The 25,601-nt window shown below is 43.4% G+C and overlaps 1 protein-coding gene across 5 annotated transcripts in view; it reads left to right on the top strand.

Annotated features, from left to right (window-relative positions):
• plxna2 (plexin A2) overlaps window positions 1-25,601 on the top strand; it is a 181,379-nt gene that overhangs the window by 23,512 nt on the left and 132,266 nt on the right. For all 5 annotated transcript variants that reach the window (XM_056422503.1, XM_056422504.1, XM_056422506.1 and 2 more), the window contains exons 2-3: window positions 4,900-6,241; window positions 11,120-11,302. In XM_056422503.1, the coding sequence (XP_056278478.1) occupies window positions 5,042-6,241; window positions 11,120-11,302 (1,383 nt within the window). In that variant the 5' untranslated portion in view covers window positions 4,900-5,041. The remainder of the gene's footprint in view (window positions 1-4,899; window positions 6,242-11,119; window positions 11,303-25,601) is intronic.

Genomic DNA, 25,601 nt, shown 5'->3' on the forward strand with positions numbered 1-25,601 from the left:
TTTGTCATGATGACATTTCTTTTTTTTGGGTGGAACTTTTCAGAATTTTTGCATGCGGTGTGTTTTAAATAAACTCCCGTATGCGTTTATTGGAGCGAAAAACTCTGAAACGCCGATGCTCGCTGTGACTTCTTTCAATGGGGGCAAATCAATGAAAGACAGCAGAAGGCCTCTAAACTCAGTCCTAAGCAAGTGCACTAATAAGGGTCACTAATAAAGATGCTGCGACTGATCACTGGATGCAAAGTGTTTTCTACGAATGCCTTTAGAGCTGATGCTTAATTGTGGACAACTGCACGTTAATTAACCATGTACTGCTGAATTACAGCTCTTTTAGCAATAGCTCGCAGCCTACCGAAGGACACATGAGGCATAATATATGACCTCCAATAGAACAGCACAGGGAACCAGACAGTGAAATGATAGCAGTTACTGGAGGGGTTGTGGTTTCTTAGGGTGTTACCCCCTACTTTTCTACTGTGCCATTTCCTTGTGGTGGCTGGAAGGATGGATGGATGCAGAATAGATGAGTTGAGTTTTCTTGAAGGCTGACGGATAGAGCTGGCACTGGAGCAGAGAAATCTATATGCTATTGAGACAAAAGAATGTATATATATAAATCCAGCTTAACTACTCAAGATGCCAGCGAGTCCTTTCATTATCTCTACTCCTGATAGCAGCAAAGAGAGAAGACTAATGGACTCAAATCTGCTGCTAATCGCTTTTTTATAGGCCCCTATATAAGGAGATCTCCTTTTAGGGGAGATTAAACTTCACATTTTTACTGGGAAAATGGCCACGACAAACCATTTTAAAACCTTTTCTTGACGAGCTGGTTTGTTGATTTTTGTTTTGTTGTGAGCTGTCTCTTTAATTTGTAGTGTATCACTTTTATATAAGCATTAGGATTTCATGCGTTACATTAATGATTCAGGGAATAACAGATTAATCCAAGGCATGAAATTACAATCTCCCGTTTCCGTTTCCTATCCAACAACAATGGATTTATCACCGTGAATGGATTTTGGTTAATGTTCTTTATCTTTCGCAATACAATTGCTGTAAATATGAATTTAAAAGATCAAGACAATTTGGCTGCATTGTTAAGAAGCTTAGGATATGGAGACAAAAGGGAAGAAGAAAAAAAGCAGCAGAAGACCTGCTGCCTATTCTAGGGTGACAGAGGTTTCGAGCTGCTCGTGCTCCAGAAGCCACATCCCAAAGCCTGTTCTTTCCTGTTTCAGTTTGCTGGCTGCTGCACTGCCCCCAGGCTGTTGTGTTCACAACCCTCAGTGATGGTTTGCATTGCTTATCATTTCACATTCATTTCATTTCTGGCCTTGCCTATTCTGCCCACTGCTTCTCTGTATCTCTTCATGAGATAAGCCGACACAATGCATTTTTGAAAACCCTTTGACCGCGGTTGGCACGGCCGCTGTGGCTTGCCCAGTGGCTGGGGGAAATCACCAGCATTCTGGCACTGGGTCCCACACAACCAGACACAGTGGGACCAGTTTGTTTAACAAGCGCTCGGAAGCAGCCTGGCTGAGGGTGCGAAAGCTGTGTTTTGTGAGCATGACTATTCATTATGAATGGGAAGTTTTTGCGGGGGGGAAAAAAACTGGCATTTCTCCCGAGCGATGTTCACAGTTTGCGTGTGTGCCGGAATGCAAGTGCTCTGCTGTCCCTCTTGACTCTTGACTAGAGGCTGTTCTTGAGCAAGTGTACAAAAAAAATAAAATACATGATTTTTTTACAGAGCTGATGATAGAAGTAGCTAAGCAGTGAACCAGCTTGATTCCTTTTTCATTTCTGTTGAGAGTTGCACATGCGCAGTAGGCCTACCAGGTCCCAGAACATTACTGCAGGTAAAAGTAAAAGCTTATTAGCTGAAGCACAAGTGACATTTCAATTACTCAAGTAATTTAAAATTAATTTACTTAAATAAAAATTAAACATGACACATGACAATTTTTAGTCTAGGTAGACGTCTAACTTTAAATCCAATTGTTGGAATATAAAACTAGATACTATGACCGTGATATTGTGAGTTTGTTTTTGCTTTCATACACTTCATCTGAAAGCGGTTAAAATCATTATCCTTACTGCGTCAACAAAGTAACCTATTTGAGACAAAATGAATTTATTGTGTTAAAATATTGCTGATATTGCATAAAGTCAGTTGCCGTTAGATCCTTATCACCATTGGCAAAAATAGCTCTTACTTAGAAGGCGCTAAATTCACAAAGCTGATGACTTAAATTTGCAATTAAAAGCTGGAAATATGCCTTTGTTCTACTTTACCAGTAATTCTATTCACTTCTAACTTAGTCATGCCCTCTTCATTTTTTTCTAGGTCAGGAGGTAACTATCTTTTCAACGACTCATTCCTGGTTGCATTTATATGTTAATCTCTTTCGAGGTTATTCTGACTTCTCATAAACCAGAGAACGACATGGCTTTGAACTACAGAGCACTAGTGGCGATCTGGTGTTGTTCTTATTCTTTTCAAGTTTAGTCCTCAGCTGCATCGTACAGAGAAGTCTCTGTCAAGTGCAACAAAGAGGTGGTCACGCAATCAACTTAAACAAAGGCTTCATTCGCTTTGACGCTGACAGCAATATGAATGGATAACCTTTTGTTGAGTCTTTTATTTACACCATTCAGTCACTTTCTTTCTCTACAGCTGTTGCCACAACATGAGCGATGCGTACATTTCTTCCAACGACTGCTTTTTAGGAGGGAAATGAAAAGACGAGTAAGAAAAGATGGATGGGGAGTGAATGTTGTATAAACATATGCGATTGAGGGGCGGGGTTGTAGCCAGAGCTCTAAATGGCAAAAGGCTGCGGGGCTTGAGGAAAAAGCTGGCTCAGCAGGAGGCTGATTATACCACCAAAGGGATCCACTTTGCACATCCAGCATGGACAAACTCAAACAAAGGAGCATGGCGGCGTGCAGGCAGCTGAAAGTGAAGGTGGGGGTTTGACACTCGCTGCTTTTTCAGAAGCAATGGCACTTTTATGACCATGCTAATAAAGTCCTTCTGGGAGAGAGCACCTCCCACACCTCCGTCTGCTCACACGCCGAGAACAGCTTGACTGGGCCTGAGGACCTGTGTTTATGGACACATGGATCAATACACTCCCTAAGGGTCTATATTTAAGTCTGAGCTGAGTAGCGTACCCGTTGAGCACAGAGGGGGAGGGGAGGGACCCCAAGATGACCATTACCAGATCTGGAACGAGGTTTATGAAAGGACAGACACGGTTCAGAGGGAATCCCAAATCGGCTCTGCAAATCGTACCTGCCTCGAACACAGCCGCTGTGGCGGCCCGGGTGTGCAGGATCGCTGCATGTACCGCTCCTTATATCTTCAGTCGCAAGTGCTTCTTAATTCAAGGCGCAGTCGCTGATTATTCCAGCCACATCCTTCACCGTTGATTCTCCGTGCCCTCACTGCTGGAAATGGAAATCTGGAGCGTGACAAACGATGTCGGGCCATCTCTGACACGTTGGAGCCCCCTGGCGCCCCCGCGCCGCTCCCCAGCTTACCTCCTCCAGCTCCGCAGTAATTACCCTTGTTGAATTGCTACGCCTAATCATACTTGATTTTGGGATGCACTGCCATTGTCTCCGCACTTGTTAGCCCCTCACAGTGCTTGGTTCTGATAGAGAACACTGATAATACTGTGAGAACGAGGCACACACACACACACACACACACACACACACACACACACATACTGTATGTTATACTGTTGGCTGTTGTTTTTATGAGGGAAGTGTGTAATACGGTAATTCATTTAAAGATGACTGTCGTGCCGCCAGTGATTAATCCCTTTACAATCTAATCATGTCAGCAGAAGATGAATAGAATAAAATGATTTAAAAACAACAACAACACGTCTACAAGAATAATAATGAATTGGTTCACATTCTGTAAAAGCCTTTAAAGAGCGAAGAGCAAGGAGACGGAGGTGTGGAAGTGGCTCCAAATTTGTTCTCACTTTGTGCCAGTCATAAGATCCAGGCCTTTTCCAATGGACGAGATAATTAACTCCCGGGGACAGACGGCATAGAGATCGGTCTCGTGGTTTATGGCACACAGAGATCTCTGCAGCGCAGGCTGAGCGTGGTTACACACATTGCACCCTTTGCCTGATGTATGTTCTTACTGATGGATATGGAAAGGGAACAAATGTTAGGGTTGTTGTGTTGATCTGCTAATAATTTGAGGGAGGGGGTTATTGTACAGTAGGAATTACATGAAGAGGAAACAAGCATAGTCAACTGTGTGCTTTTGTTTGTGTTATATATGATTTCTTTGTCGTTATTTATCAAAACTTATTTCATGTTTTTTAGGACACAAATATCATTGTCACAAGGTTTTTGGAGATTATAATCATTGTAACAACAGGCATGAAGCAAAGTTAAGCCATCATTTTGTGTCATGATATGCTATTCTTGATTTGATATCTTATGAAAGAAAAGTTTACAAAACTTAGACTAGAATAATACATTAGCGCATTTCCAATTTACTTTAAGTCTGCTGAGTCATTGCCAAGTGTCCAAGGCGTTGTTTGAGTCTGATACAGTGTTCTTCGAAACCGCTCAGTGTGTGACAGCGAGAGAGGTATGAGTCAGGTTCTGGCTAATTTCCGTTGGTGTAACCGGCCTCTCTTTCCTGCCCCGTCCAGCAATTCTTTTGGAATGTGCACCATGATGGTTTCCGCTCATTGTCTCTGTAAACCTCAATTTCTCTTCTCCGCAGCTCATCGCCCCACTGAGGAAGAACTTTGACCTTTTCAAACAGTGAAAGCTTATCTAATAAGAGGCTTTTCCATTAAGTCAGACCTGCTTATCTAAAATCGTTTTTTTTCTTGTTTTCTTTTCCAGAAACATGTGAAGACCCTTGCAGAGATTTGACCTGCAAGTTTGACCTGCAACCTTCAACAACAGAAAGGCGAAGGTCTCCTCCATTCCTTCCCTCGTTGGTTCTCTCTGCTTCCTCTGCAGTTTCCTTGGAGGCCCATCAACCATGGCGGGCCGGCGGGCTACATGCAGGACTTTATCGCCTGACCCTAAAGTAGGAGCTATGGCTACTCTGCTAGGCTTTTGGCTCTTAGCGATCCCTGTCTTGTGCAGCGGGCAGACATTCACTAATTTCCACCCCGAGCGTCGGGACTGGTTGTTCAACCACCTGACGGTTCACCAGACCACGGGGGCATTGTACGTTGGAGCAGTCAACCGAGTGTACAAGCTCTCAGGCAACCTGACCCTCCTCGTTTCCCACGATACAGGCCCAGAGGATGACAACAAGGCCTGCTACCCCCCTCTGATTGTGCAGCCCTGTTCTGAGCCCCTTGTCTCAACCAACAATGTCAACAAGCTTCTCCTCATTGATTATTCCCAAAATCGGTTGCTGGCCTGTGGCAGCCTCTACCAGGGTGTCTGCAAACTCCTCAGATTGGATGACCTCTTCATTTTAGTGGAGCCCTCCCACAAGAAAGAGCACTACCTCTCCAGTGTCAACCAGACTGGGACTATGTACGGGGTCATTGTGCCTTCGCAGGGCCAGGATGGCACCCTGTTTATTGGCACAGCAGTAGATGGAAAACAGGACTACTTTCCTACCATCTCTAGTCGAAAGCTGCCCCGCGATCCAGAGTCTTCTGCGATGTTAGACTATGAACTGCACACTGACTTTGTGTCCTCCCTCATCAAGATACCGTCAGACACACTGGCACTGGTCTCCCACTTTGACATCTATTATGTGTTCGGCTTTGCCAGTGGCAGCTTTGTTTACTTCTTGACTGTGCAGCCCGAGACGCCAGAGAACAGCATGTCATCAAGCGGATCCACCAGTGACCTCTTCTACACTTCTCGCATTGTCCGCCTCTGCAAAGACGATCGCAAGTTTCACTCCTATGTGTCTCTGCCTGTTGGCTGTGTGAAGAACGGCGTTGAGTACCGGCTGCTGCAGGCCGCCTACCTCGGCAAGCCAGGCCGCGTTCTCGCTTCCTCGCTCAACATCAGCGCTCAAGATGATGTGCTCTTCACCATCTTCTCCAAGGGCCAGAAGCAGTTCCATCGCCCACCGGCTGATTCGGCCCTCTGCGTCTTCACCATCCGAGACATCAACGCACGTATCAAGGAGCGCCTGCAGTCCTGCTACCAGGGAGAAGGAAATCTGGAGCTCAACTGGCTGCTTGGGAAGGATGTGCAGTGCACCAAAGCGGTGAGTTACATGTTCATACATGCACACATATACAGATGTACTCTACACACACAATACACGTCCTACATTTTAACAGTATGGAAATGAAAATGACTGAAATATGCCTTTTCCATGTGGTGACAATGGGACATTCCTATTTTAGTCCACATTATCAACGATCCAAGGCCAAGGCCATTATACAATGGTCATTCTCAGTCCATTCGTTTTTGCAGGGGGGCTTGAAGAGCGCTAAAATGGAGCGTTTCTACCGTGACTACAGATATATTCAGAAAGACACCAAAAAAAACGTATTTCGCTCTAAGTTCTAGTTGAAACCAAAACTACAAGCATAAGCCGTAAAATTAGCAAGATATGGCTCCTTTAAGGTGAAGCAGAATCTGATATGCAGTACATACAATTGTCCAACAACATTTACATCTTCTTTCTTTCCTTAAAATAAAAAAAGCGAACATTAAGGGAATGACCAGCACTTCTCAATGAGCCTAGAGAGCAAAGCGGTCAATGTTTTGAGGGCGTATGCAGTTGTGAAAATAAACACAGCAATTATGAGGAAATGCTTTTGACTGCCTTGTGCAGCAGACTCTCTTTTATCAAGTGATTCTCACACTACATGTAATTATGCTAAATTGTTTTGCAGCTCCGATATCAGAGAAAATGCACTTTCAAGTTTATTTCAATAATGAATGAGGGACGATTCATTTTTCTTGACAACAATCAAAGTGATCATTTCCTCGAGCACATTACTAATAAACAAGCACACCAGTGGGATGGAGTGGGGGGGTCACAGTCCAGCATATTCCTTCTGAAACCCCCAATTATCCTGTACTACTATATGCTGCATGTTGTCAAGTAGAATTAAGTTTCTTGATTTTCCTTCATTCCCATGAGGATACAGTCCTCTGTGCTTCATTCTTTAATTGCTAATAGGAATTTAAGATGATTCAGACTTAATGACTACTGTAGCTAAGTGTAAATGTAAGTATGTGTTACCAGTCCGTTACTGTGTGTGTCGGAGCTATCGCAAAGGTCCTAATGTATCTTTAAGGTTTAATGATGTCCCTAAGCTCACTATGATGAGATCCACTGATCAGCTTCCTTTGTTGCTAATCCCCCCCGGTCACTCAATTGACCACTCTTATTATAATCAGCACATTTTCCATTAGCACAATGTCAAAGGTGATTGTAAAGAGGAAGGACATTATCTCAAACAGGAGCGGTTGAGTTATATTACCTCAATTGAGAAGAGATGGGATGATGGCGAGTAGGAGGAGGAAGGAGAGATAGCTTAAAGTGATGACAGTGATGAATTTGGAAGGCTTTTTATCTGTCCGAGCTCAACATTTGAACCTTTTTTTAAATTTCCCAGATAAGTCCCAAATCATCTCGGTGTCCTCTATAGTGTCCCAGCCATTACCTCGGGAAAAAAACAAAAAATTAGGAGTGTAAAACATTGGGGCTGAAAAGTGTTGTCGCAGTTCAACAGGAAGAGAGCGGGTGCAACTCCGGAGACAGGTGGCTGGCTAGTTGGCTCGATAGCTTTCCTTCTCCAGAATGGTGACGAGTGAGACGGTGCTGCTGCTCCCCACCAGCCTGCTGTTCCGCTCATTGTGGAGCATTGTGTAGGGGGGAAAAAAGCATCACTGAGTAAGCAACACTTTAATGCTACAGTGGTTACAGAAACGAGACGAACAAAGTTGTCACTCGTCTGGCAATAGCAATGTGCTTCCCTACGCTGTAACAACAGCATTACGCTGTAAGCATTAGCTCGCCTGGTAATTTGAGTCATTACTGCAAAACCTCACCTTAGTGAATCCGGGGCTTACCGAATGTCAGTGTACTTTATATTGTAGCTAGCCTGCTACAACAGTCATCATGGCAACAGCTCACATGGATATAGCCGCCATTCTTACCCTCCTTCTACGTTGATTTGAGTAGAATTGTCTCGACTGATATTCTGTTCTTATGCCTGCAAGGCTGCACCGCCCACTCCAATATTTAGGCATGCACTACCAATAGCTTTCTGCACTCCTTTCGCATGATACACTATACACTTTGTGTTAAGGAGATCTGAAATGCAGTCCTTAAGACCATGTCCTCATGCTCAATGGACAGCCAATAAATCCATAGTATAATATTGATAATGCACATGGATGTCAATTGATGAGAAACTCTGAAAGCCAATACAAATTACATTTAACAACTGGATATGTCAACCATGCAAACATGTTTTGTCTGCTTGCTGTTAAAAGCCCCCCAACTCAGTGTGACTGCTCTAAAGTGCACATGTGTTTCACATCTTGCATTTCTTAAATAAACATGTTCCTGAAGCTGGCTGTGCGGTATTTTTAGCGCATGTGTTTGAGCGCTTGTGTCTCAGAGGCATCACACTGAGGTGAATCAAGGTCAGACCTACTCAAGAGATTGTGTTTATTATTTTTTTATAAGTTAGTGTGTTACTCTACCTCGCTTGGTTTCTGACACACACGCGGACGGCACGTGTGTCTGAAACCAAGCGAGGTAGAGAAACACACTAACTTATTTAAATGACGGTGCCTTTCCTCTGGTCCATTGCTTACAGCCGGGAGCCAGTGAGCTGAAAGCAGAGAACCTAAATTACATCCCCAGCTCTCATTCCCCTCACATTTCACTGTGCGTACACTTACATGCAGGCTGAGGCTGAGGATGGGAACGGAACCGAGGCTGAGCAAGGGGATTCAGACACAGCAGCCAATCAAAGATTTATCACTCAGCCGTCCATCCTTCTGCCATCTGGAGGCTCACACCATCTCTGTAGTCACTCCCATGGAAGACAGCCAGAATGGGATTCTTTCTAATATCAAGCTGTTTGTGTGTCTCTCTTTGACTCACACTGTCATCCTGTTCTGCTTTTTGATCACGCCCAACCAATGTATTAACCTCTCATGAGGGCAAAAGGGGAGCTAGTGCCGATAGCGCCAACTCTGAGAGCAGATATCCCATTACATGTAACGCGTCCTTCATTCAGATTCCATCAAATGAAACACTTGGTGTCATTGTTTAACACGATTATGCAGTCAACTGTTGAAGCAGACCAAACTGTTTTCTCAGCATAGATTAAATGTTATACTGTATTGCGAGTTGTTCGATAAGGATTAATCACACAGGGTTACAGTATATTTTTGTCTCACCACAGCTCTGCTAAAGATAACCAATGTAATCTGTTTGAAACCGTCTGAGACGTGGCAAATCTACATTTATTCACTGCTTGTGAGATTTGTGATAAGGCAGAGGGAAACAAAAAAAAGAATCAGCAGGAAGGTGAAAAAGAAAACTCAACCACATGCAATCCAGGGGGATCAGGCTTGGCGGCCAAGTCTGCTAAGCGTACATCATCTAAACAATCTAGATATAATCAGAACCAAATGGTTTGGTTCCCAAAAGACCATATGCTGAATAGCTGCATGCATTTGAGGCGGCAGCTATTGATAAGCCAACGTCTGGAACTCACGGCTGTTTCACAAGATAGATGCTTGCTTTCCCATCAGATTATTTCTGTGTGTCCATGTCTAATCGGTATACGTTTTAAACAAGCATTAATCAATTATACAGCACATTTGAGTTTAGAACTAGAAGAGAACATAATGTAGCCCCCCCCCCCCCCACGAAATACAAGGAAATGCCATAAAGTTTGGGGGGGGTGCCAACAGAGCGGAGGCGATTGTTCCCCGTCAGCGTTATTGCCTTTGCTCCACTTGTGAACATCTGCGTAGAACTGAAAGGTTTTATAGCCATGGTGTGTAGCGAGGGGCTGAGCTACCTCCCACAGTGGGAAGTGTCACTCAACATTGTCCGCTTATACCACTCTGACAGGGACGAAGACAGAGAGAGAGATGGGGAGACAGATGAGGGAGAGACATAGTGGCAGATAGAGAATTAATGAGTTAGAGTTGAGGAGAGAGAAATATTTATTTCAATAAGTAAGGGAGAATGAGATGGAGTTTGTGTGCAAACGACTCAAGGATGTATAGATGGGAGGCTGGCAGGCCCTCAGCCCGCCTGGCCATCTCGATTTACTCCACATGGCACTTTGAGGCCACTGTCAGTCAGACTGTCTCAGCTGACCTGATTCAACACCAGAAAGGCAGACTGCTCCTCATTTACCACCTCCTCCTATATTCAGGGTGGAGTTAAGATATACAGTACAATCACGCCCACAACTTAATGAGACTTTATGGCGATGATTCTCTTCTAATGAATGGGTAAATGCAGTTTATTGCAGCCTCTTTGCTGAGATGCATATCTCAGGGTTGCACAGTCATCACAAAGTGTGTTTGCCGGTGCGCATAGTTATCATGCAGCATGTGTTTTCCCACAGAGGTATGATGATAGGCCAGGGTAATGAGCCACGGTGAGAGCAAGGTGGAGTTCAGTCAGGCGGAGCCGAGGCATGTCTGCCAGGTGGAACAGAAAGGCAAGCGTTTGTCTGGCTGGGAAACTTAGCTGCACACCTCCACCTCGCTCTGACCCCCCTCCCTCTCTCTCAGGCTAACCCATCTCACCTCCCTCATTTCGGTCTCAGACACTCTTTGACACTGCGACTATTTTCACAACTTAGAGCATCACTCTCCCCCTGTCTCGCTCTGTCACCTTCATCTTTCCTCCTTACCGAGCTGTCTTCTTTTATAATGCTCTGCCGTCTCATCCTATCCTCTCTCCTAATGTCTTCTTCTCTAAGTCCGCCTCTCCTTTTGAGACATTTTCCTCGCTCCCCCTCATACAGTACATTTCATGTCAAGGGTTTCTATTTTTATTGTGACACATGGGTATCACAGTCATGATCTCTTTTTTTCTAGTTTATCTCTGGTCCTTCATTTCTATTGTTCTTTTCCCTCTCTGCAGCCGGTGCCCATTGATGACTCTTTCTGTGGTCTGGACATCAACCAGCCGCTTGGTGGTTCTCAACTGGTGACCGGTCACACGCTCTACACCGAGACTCGAGACCGAATGACTTCTGTCACCTCCTATGTCTACAATGGTTACTGTGTAGCCTTTGTGGGCACCAAGAGTGGGCATCTAAAGAAGGTGAGTGCCAGCTCCGTTCCTCCTCTCGCCCAGCCATTAAAGGCCTGTTTCTCTGCTCCCTTCGTCCCTGTGATACTTGAAGACTCCGGCTGTCCAGTGGTCTGTGGGGTACAGACACTGGGGAGTGGTCCTTTTTCAGTCCAGATGGATCATGGGCAAAGAGAAACTTATCTACTTAATAGTTAATGCCTGCTGTCAACATGTTGGAAATGGACAAATGACAATGGCCGGCTCACTGTAGTGGTCAGTACCTTGTTAAGCTCCAGTGTCTCAGTATTGAATAACCTGTACGGGCCCATTCATTTTAATAAGCACCTTTCTGCCTGTGGCTCACTGACAGAAAAAAGAGAGGGCAGGTCCATGCACTACACCTCCTCATTTTGGTAAGACAATACATATACGCCACAGAGGGTAAAGGGCTGCTATCCAGCTCATGATAGCTTTCACACATCAGCCAGGAAACATGGTATTAGAGGAGATTTCCCACTGACAGGCTTGAATGGTGAGGGGACTGAGTGCTATGCTCTCGGTTAATGTTAAAATACCAATGACATGTTTTGAGTGAATGCATTGTGTTACCATAGTTATAGGTCTTGCATACTGATGATGCTTTCTAGACTACGCCTATCATGATAATCACATTATCAACACATTATAAAGTATATGGACGTCACTTTTATCATTTATGCTCCCTTCAAAAGGTTCCACATTAGTCAACATGATGCCAGAATAAACAGCATGGTTTTCCATACCTTTTATAAGAAGACTTGGCTATTGTGCATACATGGCATATTTTGTATTAGCCAAGAAAGTCATTTGTATTCATCAATTTGGTTGTTTTATCATATTGTATTAATGTTTTATTTATTTAGGATATTTTCACATTTGTTTACATTTTGATAAGTGAATATTCTTGGAAAGTCTACCCTCTTTCAATTTAAATTGGTGTACCTGCATTACTATGCTAATATATATAATATATAATAATATACTATCTAATAATTATCAGTCACATAAAAGAGTATTACGATTACAATATTATGGTTTATTACGGTTATATCTATTGTCCAACACAAAGAGTAATTGTGAGGATTCTAGACTACATTTAGATAGCCGTTTGAGGGCTCCTCCTCCCATGGAGCTGCCTGCTTGAGTGACAGCAGGACTGTGTCCCATGGCCATAACTGGATTATACAGTCGTTTCTCCCCCTACTAACAACAGCTGTGTTCAGCTCAGAGGAAGAGAGTTACTAAAACCCTTTTTTGGCAACTTCTTCGTAATTTCAAGCCAGGCAACGCAACACAAACAGCGCTGGCCTGGGTTATTTTGATCTCCATCTATTCATAATTAAATCAATACACCAATCAGGCAGTGGTGGAGATAATATTCATTTGATGTTATCCCCTGCTTGAGCTCTTAAATATTGTAGCACCTTTTTTGACTTGAAATTAAATGAGTGCTTTTTCCCCGCGGTGTAGCCATTGCATGCAGATTGTTTTAACTCGCCGCTTCCTTCCACACTGTAGCTGTCACTTCCCTTCCCCAAGCCTATTATGTCCCCTGTTTGATGCTCCATGCATACTAGCCTTGTATATTCCTCAAATGGGCATGACTGTAACCACAGTAACGCTAACATGGGGGAGGAATTTATTCCAATATGAGAAGGCCATCTAGAATTCCAGTGGCCACAGCAGGAACACCTTGTGCGAGAATTAATGTTGAGGGTAAAGAAACTTTTAGAATTTTACTAGAATTTGAAATCTATTGGGCATAAAAAAGAGAGTGACAACAATTAGCCTCCGCACAGTGTGAGTTTCCTCCTGCCTGTGGATAAAGAAAATATGACTTTTTTAACAAGTAATGTATAATCAATACCGAAGCATTATAGCAGTGCAAGGAAGTGGACTGCTCTGCTCATTGTCATTGTTAAGGTGTGTGAATGCGTTTCGGTGTGTCTGAAATATGCATGTGTTTACATTAAGAGTCTTATCCATTGACTCCCTCAGGTGCCACAGGGAGGGCAGAGGGATAGGGTGACCCGATGAGGTGACCCCTTCTATACGCTTACCTCTTTCATGCAACCGAGAGAGACACACAGTCGGGGGTAAGGGAGGGTGTGTTGGGACGCATGGTTAGGGGGTGTGAGTGTGCCATGATGAGGAAAAAATAGGAAGAAGAGTAGTAGGAAGAGGCAGAGATAGGACTAGGAGGAAGGTGTGAATTTTGTGTCGCCAAAGAAACCAGGGCTGCAACGCTGCCTGTAATTGGATTGGCTCCCTTCCCAAAGAATCCCCCCTCCCCTGCCCTCCAACTCCAGCTTCCCCATTCTATCCCGCTCCTCCCCCACCCTCTCGTTCTCCCTGCAGACCGGCTCCTGTATATGCTGCTGTTTCCCGGGTTTAGCTGGAGCATGGCGAAGCGGGAGGGATGGTGTTGGCGGATATACCGCTGCCTTTGGACGGCTTTCGCAGGGGATTGATTCAGGAAGAAGGGTTAAAAGGGTGGAGGCGCATATATATATTTGAAACAATATCTCCACAGGTGTGAGCCCCATCCAGATTATTAGCACTCATATTCTGTGATCATGTGTACAGTGTGTGGAGTGCTTACATTTCACTAGAATGTAAGTTAAAAACGTATCTGTATTTCCTGAAAGTTGGAGCATTTTCCTTGCCAACCAAGAGTGGAACTGAGCGCTATCAGACGACAGCTGTCGTGTGAGTGTCATGAGGCTTTCAAAAACTGGTTGTGAACTTCTGGGTGGCACCCTGGAGGCGATGATTGATTGTGGAGGGCAGTGGATGTTCACCTCAGCAGAACGCTGCGAGGGGGAAATCAATATCCCGAGCATTTGTGCACTCTTTCTTGCAAAAGTGAAACCAGTTCCAATCAGGACCAAAACTCAACCTTTAGTCCAGACTAAGCTAACAACAGAAGCTATTCCAGCAACCCTTACTCAATCCCAACTCTTCAAAGGCCGTCACTTGGTCAGTGACCGTGATGCCGATGCAATGAGGCACACTTTTGTGTTTGTATGAGACACACCGGGCTCTCAAATAACTCCAATGTAGCATCATTATTAGACATTTAGAGCAACAGAAGTAGTAAAAATAGTGAGACAGTCTCAATAGGTCGGGCAGGAATGAAGGTTGGTTGTTCAATCAAACACAGGACTTTCTCACAGGACACTACTGTTCATTTCCTGTGTGGAAACAAGTCAACGTTGACTTGTTTCACCACAATTTCTTTACATAATGTATGAGCTGAAATAACACAGTTACATAATAAACTGACTTATTTCATGTCACAAAAATACTCATTTCAACCCATAGTTTTTTTCCAAAGCGTAACCAAACCAAATAGTTTATTGTCTAAGTAAGCTTAGAACCTAAGTACACGTACGTTTATTTTTAACTGTATGAATGTAACAAATTGAAAATATACATTTCCTGTGAACACACAAGTCTATTTTGAGAAAACACTGTACATGTACAAAGTGGAAACTAACATCTCCGATAAGTCCACTGACACTAGAGGGATGCCCTCGAGCCTCATAGTTTGAAGCATAAGGCGACTGACCAAGTGTTGGTATTTGATGACTCGGAATGAGAATGCATTGGTTCCAGTTTGAAATCCTGCCAATGAGTTAATTCTCTATTTAAATTCTACATCTAGGTTTACATTGATGTTCACCAAGCTCCATTATCCCTCCGATGTACCCAAAGACCAAAAGCCTGCTTCAGGGCTCTGCAAGTCCGATTATAGAGATAGGAGATCTGCTCTGCATTTTCTTTTGAATACACATTACCCAAGACTTGCATCATCCAAATTGGAATTGGCTGTGTGTGGTTCACTCTGTGCTTAGGCACAGATCATCCCACTTGGGCACTGGGATTGGTGGGAAGCAACAACGGCATTAAGGAGGAGAGAGGCTGCGGGGAGCACTGCCTTTGATATAGATTGAGATGGAGGCCACGGCTGCACATGTAAAATTGGATATTGAAAGACATCCCGGCAATAGATGAATGGGGAGGTTAAAGCAAGCTCATCTGTGAAACACATTCAGTACTCCCCTGTTAATCAGACGCTATTCGAAGACAGGGCGAATGAACAACCTCCATCCCAGTTCTCTCACACGGTGCAGCAAGGGTTAAACACTGTTTAACCTGCGACAGCAGGGATACACTCCCAGATGACATCCACTCCTGCATTCTACATTCATTTAGCAACTATTTGCTCTGTGAAGAAATAGAGGAGTAGATTCACCTGAGCAGAGAATGAGATCAGTCTCCCTCTGTGTGTGTTGTTCTCTCCCTTTGCTGTGTGTGCACAGGCATTTAGTGCATGTGAGTGTGCCCTACTAGCTAACTCATGGCAGCCTCATTATATGAACATATGTGTATTTTAAAAAGTAGCCATTCTTTCAGCAGTTTTAGGGTAGTATTTCCCAGTGCATGCTTTGTTTACTTTATTCAAACACCACAATGTGTGTCGTAGAAGTGATTGTTGGATTGAAGTCAGTCGTTGATTAGTGCTCGGTTGTATCAGCAGTAAACCATGCATACAAAAACATGTCTTCTGGTTTTCTATCCTTCTGGCCTAATTAATTCTTCTCATCATGCCCTGATAGGTAATCAGGAATTGGTTTGGATGATGGCCCTGGCAGCTGAAGGGGGCAACTTGAAAGGGTGGTTCAGGTGTTTAGATGGACGAGTCCTGTTGAACTAACGTAGCAGACGGTGCATGTCTGACTCACCTGGCTCCCACACTGGCCCGAATAGCAGCGAGGATGTGTGCGTTGTGCAGACAGTGTGTGTCGCTGAGGGTAGCACCTGATCATAGGGCATGAAGTGTCGGGAACTTGAAAGGCTTGTAAATGCAGGCAGCTGCTCCTACAGGGCCCTGGTGGACAAGTGGTAACCTCCTCCCTCCCAACTCCTCTCTCCGCCCTTCTGTGCTGTGTTCACCCCCAATCAGCCTCAGAGAGCTCGTCCTTAGATTCGTGGCCCTCAGAGGAAATGTGATCTTAGAGCTTGTCGACCCAGAGGCTGCTCACCTGCTTCACTTGTCCAGCACCTGCTTTGGCCTGGCCTAGATTTTTATGTGGAAGTGAGGAATCAGGTAAGCAGATTTTTTTTTTTTTTAACTCTGCTCTCGAAGCCTTGGGTTCCCTATTTGCTGTAGCCCATCTGAATCGTCAACTTGGTAAATGGAGGATGACATTGGGATGGAGGAGAAGCGGGAGGAGGACAAGAGAGCTGGACAGGTGGGAAAGGACAGCGATGGAGAAGCAAAATGATTGACATACATGTAGATAGACCAGAAAGAGAGACATTAGGGATGGTGTGGCAACCACTGAATTGGAAGCCCATTTCCTGTTACCTGCACCCCAAAACCACATGTACAAACGCGTATACTCTCTATTATGATGTATGCAGTATGATATGAACACAAACCCTGTTCATCTCACTTTAATATCTTCTTTCAGTTGTTGTTTTCAGTTTGTCATTCGTGCTTTCACATGGGATTGCAAATATAGAAGCACAATGAATTAATCATTTGAATAGGTTCATTAAACCTCTCTTTTGTCACTGAACGGCTTGCATTAACCTTGAGCCAAAAAGAGAAGAAATACAATTACAAATGAAAAGCGTCTTCACAATTGCCACAAGGTAGAATATGTATCCAATCATCATACTCACAAATTGTTATTTCTCAGACATTACATTTCCGTGTTTCAGATAGAATGGTAAAGTTAATTTAATCCCACACAGAGCACATAATTGCATCCTTTAGTTAAACATTTGTTTTGTTTAAAATTCATAAACTGGAATGACTGTTGCTAATATTAAATTATTAACTGCCATCCTCAGGACTCTCCCTGCTAGATTGCCGGCAGCCTTTTTAATCATATTAAGCTAAACAATAAACAATACAGCCTCAGTTCGCCCAATGGCATCAGCTGGGAGCCAAGCATAGCCCGCAGTTTCTTTTAATAACAATTATCCTTCCTACACAACTTTCAGCACTTTCTCAAAGAGACTGAAATATATGTCCTACACTAAAATCAGCACTATTTAGATAATTACATTTTATTAGTTAAGGACTTCGGGTGTCTTCTGGCTGCCTGCTCACAGACAGACTAGCAACCATCCTTCTAGCCTCTAAAGAAAAACAGGATGACCAATAAATATAATTTCATTGACGTAGTGTAATTCACATGTCTGTGGCATTCTCAAGGCCTCTACACACCGGGGGCGTGACCGGGCTGAAAGAATCGTCTGTGAATATTTTGCATTTAAACTATTCATACCTGCAGCGATGCAAATTTGGAAACTTCTGGCAGCGTGTCTAAGATAAACGGCTACGTAGCCTTGGCAACTGTACACTGTTTCATTGAGTTTAAGCAGATGCTTCAGTCTAATGCTTTTATTGTGAAATGTAAGAATGAAAGGAGTGGGGGTTGTATACACTGCCTTTGTCTAAGTTGGAAGGAGTAATAAAGTTAGCTGTCTTACTTCAGAATATGGAGCCTCCGTGTTGTACAGTATGGTGTACGCTTTGGATCTGTCTGTTTTAGAGAAGGTGATTGGTTGATACTTTTATATGCATTGCAAAAGCTTAGAAAAATCTAGAATTTATTGGCGATAAATTGATGTGCGAATTAATCCCAAGAAAAATCCATCTCCAGTGTGTAAAAGCCTTAAGACTGGAAGAAAGACTGTTTTGTGCTTATTTGAATTATGTTTGCGTGTGTTTGTGGTTGCTATAGGTGTTTAATTACCATAACCATCTATAGTCTATCTAATGACTCGCATGTTCATTGAGTTGGAAGGATGTCTGCGTGAACCTAGCCTCCATTTGACCTCCTGCTCAGTTCTTAACTCTGTGCCAGATAAAGAGGCGGCCGGCGGTGTGTCTTCAGAGTACAAGCTCTCTGTCTTCTAACCCTGGTCCAGGCTTCTCAAAACACTTCACCATTATAAGGCTAAAGGAAGACTGAGACCCCCTGCCACTCTATTCATCCAAGCCTAATATCTGCTTCACCTTCTTAGTCTCTCTCTCGCTCTCTCTCTCTCGCTCTCTCTAGCCAGGTCAGTCAACTGGCTGTCCCCTCTCATTTTCTTTCTCTTCTCTTATTCCCTTCGTACTCCTCTCTTCCTTCCTGTCCCTTTCTCTGTTATAGTCCCTCACTCGTTCTCCTTCTCTCTCTCGTGCTCAGACTATTACAATGACACAGTCTAGCCTGCAGTGATCTCATTTATCACATTCAAACAGCTCTCTGTTGCTTTCTCTCCTTCTATCTGTTTCCTTCTTCATCCTCGTTCTCTAATTGCTTGCTCTTTTCTCTACCAGTGTGTCTCCAAGGAAGCTTTTTTCATTATCCAACAACAGGCGACTAATACTGGCATAGTACATACATTTCACTACGGATGGATTTTAAGCATGTAGGCTTAATTTAGCCACTCTAATTCAGCCGGTGTGCAGCATCATGCATCTATGCCAGCGTCGCCAAATCCCAAACGACTCAAAGACAGAATCACATATGTGCATAAATATATAGAGCACTGCTTATTCATGAATGCACTACGCTGGAGGTTTTTTTCAGCAGAGAAGTTGACTTGATTTCTTAAATGTGTTATTGGCATTCACTTCTCTTTTTTTAGGAAACAATTTACCATGTTGAGTGCTTCCCATAATTGGATATAACTTCAAGTGAGATTAATCAACCAGAGACCATTTGTAGAATGAGCATTCCTGTAATCAAGTGTTTCAACATATTCTCTTGTTGATTAGGCTGCGAAATAAGTTAATGGCAGCATTATTTACCAACATGAAAATGTTCTTATGTTTGGAAGTACTTGGGGCCTAAAAGGAAAAATACGATGTAGATCTTGGCTCTGCAGTTACACTCGCATAGACAGAGCCTGGGAGTCGAACTCAGCCTGTGGCGGTGGATTGTGTGGTTGTTTTACTAATGCTGAGAGCGGTAGCGTCATTAGAATTGGAAAGCCACATCAAAAGCCACCGACTACCCAGATCCATGTCTTCCTGGTTAGGCAGAAAGATTAAACGACTGAAAATAAGGCTGACTATTCCCAAATGTTTCCCTTAGTCTCCATTCCTATGAATATGGTATTTCTAGACCACATATGTGGGCAATTGAATATTTTATGTGCAAATGAAACACAATAAAATATGTCCAAGACATTATGCAAGGGCTCCGTGTTGGAAGGCAGGGCCTCGCAGCCTATCAAAATTCCTGTTTAGTTTGCAGCCAATAATGGCACTACAGGGAGAATATTTGAAATTCATAGAAATTTGTATCAGTTGTTATTGATCTGTTACTGTGTGGGTGTCGGCCCTTTTTCTTGCCCGAGTCATACGTCGAAGAGCTCCAATGACTTCTAAAAGTTCTACCAATCAAAGAGAAATTTTGTCTCTGTCAAATGAACTTCAAATACTCTCTCCTTGACTTTTGTCCTCTGAGTTGCCAGCTGGCACGGATTATGAGTTTTTTTCTTTTTCAATTTCCCTGTTGACCTTGCTGAAGCACACGGAAGAAGGGGATGGACAAAGAAAGAGTAAACATCTTTAGGACTGAAAAAAAAAAACAGAAATAGATTTGCAAGCAACGTTTGTCAAAGTGGATGGCTGGCTCAGTGCCAATCTTTATTGATTTGCTTTACAAAGCACTTGAATAGGCCAGATAACTGATTAGCCAATTCATTACTGCTGGCTCTTAGAGTGGTCCAAAATTAGATAAAAGGGGGGATAGGAAGGACAAAGTATTACTTTGTAAACTTGCACGGAACCTCTGACAGTAGTTCACAACAGAGTGATTCTTTTTGAAGTTCTTGATGAATATTTCCTACTTTACATGCATCGTAATATTCATCCTCATTAGAGGCAGTTACGAAGAAGAATAAAAAAGAGAAAGAACAACAACATTGTTTATGTGTCGGATAGCATGCATAATGATTCGAGATTACTCAAGCTACTAAAACAGCGTTCCTCTCATCGAATGTGCAAATGTGTTTCCATTTCAACTGTTTTCAAAAGTTGTGAACCGCCAATAGATCGCAGAAATGAGAATTGTTTTTTGGCTTTGATGATATACTAAACTGTTGTCTGCGCGAAGGCAAACTGAGTGTGACAGCCACTAATATTTCTGTCTGATAGTGAGACAGCTTTGCTGCTCCTCAGTCTCCTACTTCAGACAAGACAGCAGCAGTTCTCAGGGCCCTGAGAGTTAAGTTTGTCAGGGTGACAGCATTGTTTAATGCATTTCTGTGATCACACAGTGTTTATAGGAAGGGGTATGGGCTCAACACAAATCATTTCTTTGATACATGCTTTTTGAACATGGTTCATCATTTATTAGAGATGTTATGACAATAAGAAATAGAAATTGCAGTATGACACCACGTTCTTAGTCAAACATTTCATACCACATATGTTGCGTTTTCCTTTCCTTTCCTTTGTTTTCCTCTTAAACCTGGACGTTGAATCTCTCACAGAGTAAAGGATCAGGGCAAGTGGGCCATTACCATTTTCACAGATTTTCCTCTTGTCTCCACTCTCTTTCTACATTTGTTCTGTGCAACACTCCATCTCTTTATTTCCCCCTCACTCTCTTCATCTCTGGTTCTCTTACCACAGGGCTGTCAAGTAACTCCAGCTAGCTATCACTCTAATGAACAGTGATACAGTGCTAATAGCATGTGATAATATTTCAAGCAACTGGTAATCTCCAGGCTCGCTCAGCCTTCACCTGCTCTTCCCTCTTGCACCTTTAATACACACACACACACACACACACACACACTGGCATCCCTGTCTCTTGATAGCTCCATGTCAGGTCTTGGCCTCATGCTGTCATGAAACAGAGCTGTCAGTCTAGACTCACACTTAATAGTCCAGTTTACAGTCTTAATGGGATTGGACGGTTCCTTCTGCAGAGTGTGTAACACAGTGTACAGTGTGTGTGTTTGTGTGTGTGTGTGTGTTGTGTTTACTGGCCACAGCAACTACTCAAACCTCATGGTCACGTTTCTCTTAAATGGTATTTTGATGGTATATCTGACCACTAGACTGTATATAAATTGTGTATGTAGCCACCATGACATCAGCTATTAGTCCGTGGACCATTTGCAAGCCTTGAGTTTGTCATCTTGGCCACTGCCATCTTGTTCTTTTGGAATAAGAAATTACCATTTTTTTAATGAGAGGGTAGAGCAGAGGAAGAAGTGAGGCCTGGCAGGGTCTGAGGCTGTTTGCACGATGACCTGTTATTCCCACTAACTGTGTTATTAATTAGAATGCTAAATTTGATTCGTGAAAAAAAGCTTGTTTATAATGTACTTAAATTAGCTAAATTTATTTTTGAAGGCTGAACAATGCCATGGGAGCATCGTCGTGGCAGCAACTTGTCAATCACAGCCACATCACATCCTGAAGCATAGCGACTTTTTAAAAACAGTGTATTAAAGGCCACAGACATCGGATATGTTTAAATTGGAGGAATGGAAAAGGGAAAGAAATAGAGTCCATGTAAAACATGTGATGAATCAGAAGTGAAGAAGTAAGGGAGAAGGGGAAATAGCAAGGGTATGTGTGCGATTGAGAAAAGCACCTGCATCACCAGAAAGCCAATGCCAGGCCACAGAGGGGCAACAGCAAGGTCATGGTATCAAAGAACAGATCCCAAGCCAAAGGCCTCTGTCAGCCACAGGTCAGCTCAGCCACCGCTGTTATTCATGAAACCCTAATAGTTAGCGGTTGGGAAAACATTATCTGGGCCTCCGGTAACTTGACTAAAGGTAAGGGTCAGGGCCAAAGGCAGGAGTGAGACATCCCCATGCTTAGTGACACAACACACTGTGTCAGATTGGATTAGCAGTCAACGCAGAGGTGACAATTTGATGGAATCACAACACAGCGGCGAACCATCAACATTCCTCCTTTTTACTGCCCTTAAAAGAGCAGTTCAACATTTCTGTGGGGAATAACGTGTTACCGTCCGTAATAGTTAAGTGTTTTGGTGTGTCTGGCAGCCACAGTTTGGTGCTGCTGGAAGCAGCTGTTGGCTCAGTGGGGTGTATGTGTAGAGGAAGTGTGTCTTGTGTGCGTGCGTGTCCGCGGTTGCCCTATATTAGCTGAGTGTGACAACGAATTAGCAAAAAAACAGCCAAACCGGTTTGAGGTTAGTCCTGTGTCGGTTAAATTTGGGGATTCGAGGGCAAAGATCTTATCGTTTGCATGTTGCTTCCCTGAGGTATTGTGCCTTTAGTGTGTAATGAACAGTGTTGGGCAAGTTACTGAAAATTAGTAATTAGTTACAAGTTACTTCTTTTAAAAGTAATTTAATTACTTTACTAGTTACTGTATATCAAAAGTAATTAGTTACTAGGGAAAGTAACTTTTAAGTTACTTTTATGTCTGCTTTTTTAATGTAATGAACAGTACTGAACAGTCAAACACAATAAACATATGTTGTAGACCTATTTATTGAAATCAACAGGGCAACAGGCCTTCAAATCAAGCAGTAGTACAAAAGTCCCTTTTAATACTTAACTTAATACAAAATAACTGTCTGTCATTTAACAGTGTTTTTTTTTACCACATTAGGCCCAATGAAATAAAAGTGATTGGCCTACAGTATTAACACTAATTAAAAGAGAAAACAAAGGTGCCTTGAGGTGCTGCATATAATTGAGGGGGTGCTAGTGAGAGTGCGCTCACCTGTGTGCGCGGATGTGTCGGCGTGTACGTGCTGATCTGGAGTCAGTTTGGTAGGATGTGGGTATAAATAAATTATTTCATTTAAAATATGGATTTTATTTAAAGATATTCATGTAATTTGCATGCAAAATAGGTCTACCCAAACCAGCGGACAAAAAAATTCAATCCGCGGCAACACTTCAAAAGTAGCCCAATTCCGCGGGAAAACCGCGGACCTGGCAACACTGGAAGTGGCTGTCAATCACAGTGTGGCACCGTGCATGCTGGTCGAGGGGGCGTGCCTGTGATTGGCGGAGTAGAGGGGAGGCGGGGTTAACCTGTCGGAAAACGGGAGTTAAGGGTGGTTGACGGGAACCGTTGTTGTTGACGTTCGAGCTGCTGAGCCGAGAGGAGCACGCTGTCTGTGTTGGTGGATGCCCAATAAAGTGAGGAATAATAACGTCGTCCCGTCTCCGTGTCATCGGTCCATAACGTCCGAGACGTTACAATATCATTGCGCCACCAAGGTCCTGCGATGTCAGATCAGAAGCAGCTAAAGTAGGCCTAGCTTGTCTTCTTGTCTGCAAGTGTTCATTTTTCACAAAAGAGAGTAACGCGAGTAACGAACTCATTTAAATTTCAGTAATTGTAACTGCGTTAGTTGATTAAAAAAAATACTTCGTTACATGCTCGTTACCGCTAAAAGTAGTGGAATTACAGTAACGCGTTACTTAGTAACGCGTTACTCCCAACACTGGTAATGAATCTTTTCAACTTTGACATGTGTGCTCATGATATGGGCATAACATTCTTTTGGGTGGTGCACATACAAATTGCAAGCACTTATTTGTATGGTGGGGGGGGGGGGGGGGATGGGGGAGGGGAGTGCGAAAACTCCCTTGATCATACATTTAAAAGACACAACGTATTTCACTCAGTTTCAAGAGTGTTTCATCACACATGCATGCACACACATTCACATACGCACACACACACACACACACACAGACACACACAGAGGAGGAGGGGGCTTTTGCCTTCCAACTGATTAGGAAACGAGAAAGATGTGTCATGAGTTTTCACCCTAATAAGCTCCCATACTTGTGGAAGGCTGCACATTTGGGTGCAGGTACACTGGGTTCAGGCTGCGCGGGATTGGAGGGAAGGTAGGGGCGGATCAGGTGACATGTGTAGGCTCCCCAGGATCCCTGACTGAAAGGAGATAGGATGGTGTTTGGGTTACACCATGCTGGGATTGCTGTCCTCTTTAAATAAGACACTTTTGAACAAAGTGCAACTGATCAGATTAGTGTGGCTGATCAGGTTTCTCAGCAGGTTGTTGGCTCCCACTGTCTGAACATCTTGACTAGAAATTGCTGTTAGAACCAAACACAATGCAGAACAAAGGGAGTAGAATGATGAGATGTACCAAAATAGTTGTTGTTGTCTGGTTGAAAAATAGATGATGATGGAAAATGGATTTTACTGAATTCATCTATGAGCAGCACCGCCTTGGCTAAACATTAATCCTTTTGTTCACTAAGTTTTACTTTTCTGAATCTACAGTCTTTCTCAAGGGCAAAGTTATTCTTTCTGGCAGCATAGAAAAATCCCACAATAAAGTGGACCAATGGGACTCTGTCTGAAACAATGGTAGCAGGATGAATTGTACCAATCGAGTCGTGCCGGATCCTATTGTTAATTTGCTATTGTGTGACGAGGAGGAAATTGTTTCTGTTCTCGGGGCCCTGATAAATCCACCCTTCAAAAACCAGAGATCATTGAAACGACATCAGTGGAGGAGAAAAACAAGAATATCATCATAAAACAGTGTCTTTGCTCGATCCTCCATTCCTGCCCTCTTTCTTTCTTCATCATGCTATTTACAACTGCCCTCTATCCTTTGCCATCTTGCATATCCACTTTTCAGCATCTTTATCTGGTGCTATTTTTCTCACATGGCCATTCCCTGCTCCTGCCTCTCTCTCCCCTTCTCTTTTTCATTCTCCATGGCTTCTCACCCGTGATCCATCCAGGCAAAGCCACAAGCCCTTATAAGGCCAGTGGAAGCCCCCATCTGGGCTCTTATTTCCATATCAGATCTGCAGTAACAGACATGGTTTATACAGGATCAAGCGTGGAATGTGAGTCGGCCTCTCCATCGGCTGTGCCACAAACCTCTTTGCTCCTGGGCACACACCTGGTCACTTATCCTCCTTCTTCTCTCCTCCTGCTCGTCTTGCAGCTTTGTCGCCTCGCACCTCTTTTTCCTCACATATCTCCCCAACACATCTTCTCATCTCTCTCCTGTATCCATCCTCTTCCCTTTTTATTTCTTTCCTCTTTGCCCCCTTTTCTATGCCGGTGTTCTCTATGTCTTAGCACCTCAACGCTAAACATACAACCGCACTGGCACTTTTTGGCGGCATCTTACTCCGGCTACGCATTTACGTTTGTGGACCGAGACGCAGCATGCTCAGATGGTTGCTTGCTCTAAGTTCCTAGCTTATACAACGATGCAGTCGCAGACAGCCAAACAAAAGACTAAGCCACATCTGAGAGCAATACATAAAG

Source organism: Pseudoliparis swirei, chromosome 9 (assembly GCF_029220125.1).
Source record: "Pseudoliparis swirei isolate HS2019 ecotype Mariana Trench chromosome 9, NWPU_hadal_v1, whole genome shotgun sequence".
Classification (NCBI taxonomy): Eukaryota; Metazoa; Chordata; class Actinopteri; order Perciformes; family Liparidae; genus Pseudoliparis; species Pseudoliparis swirei.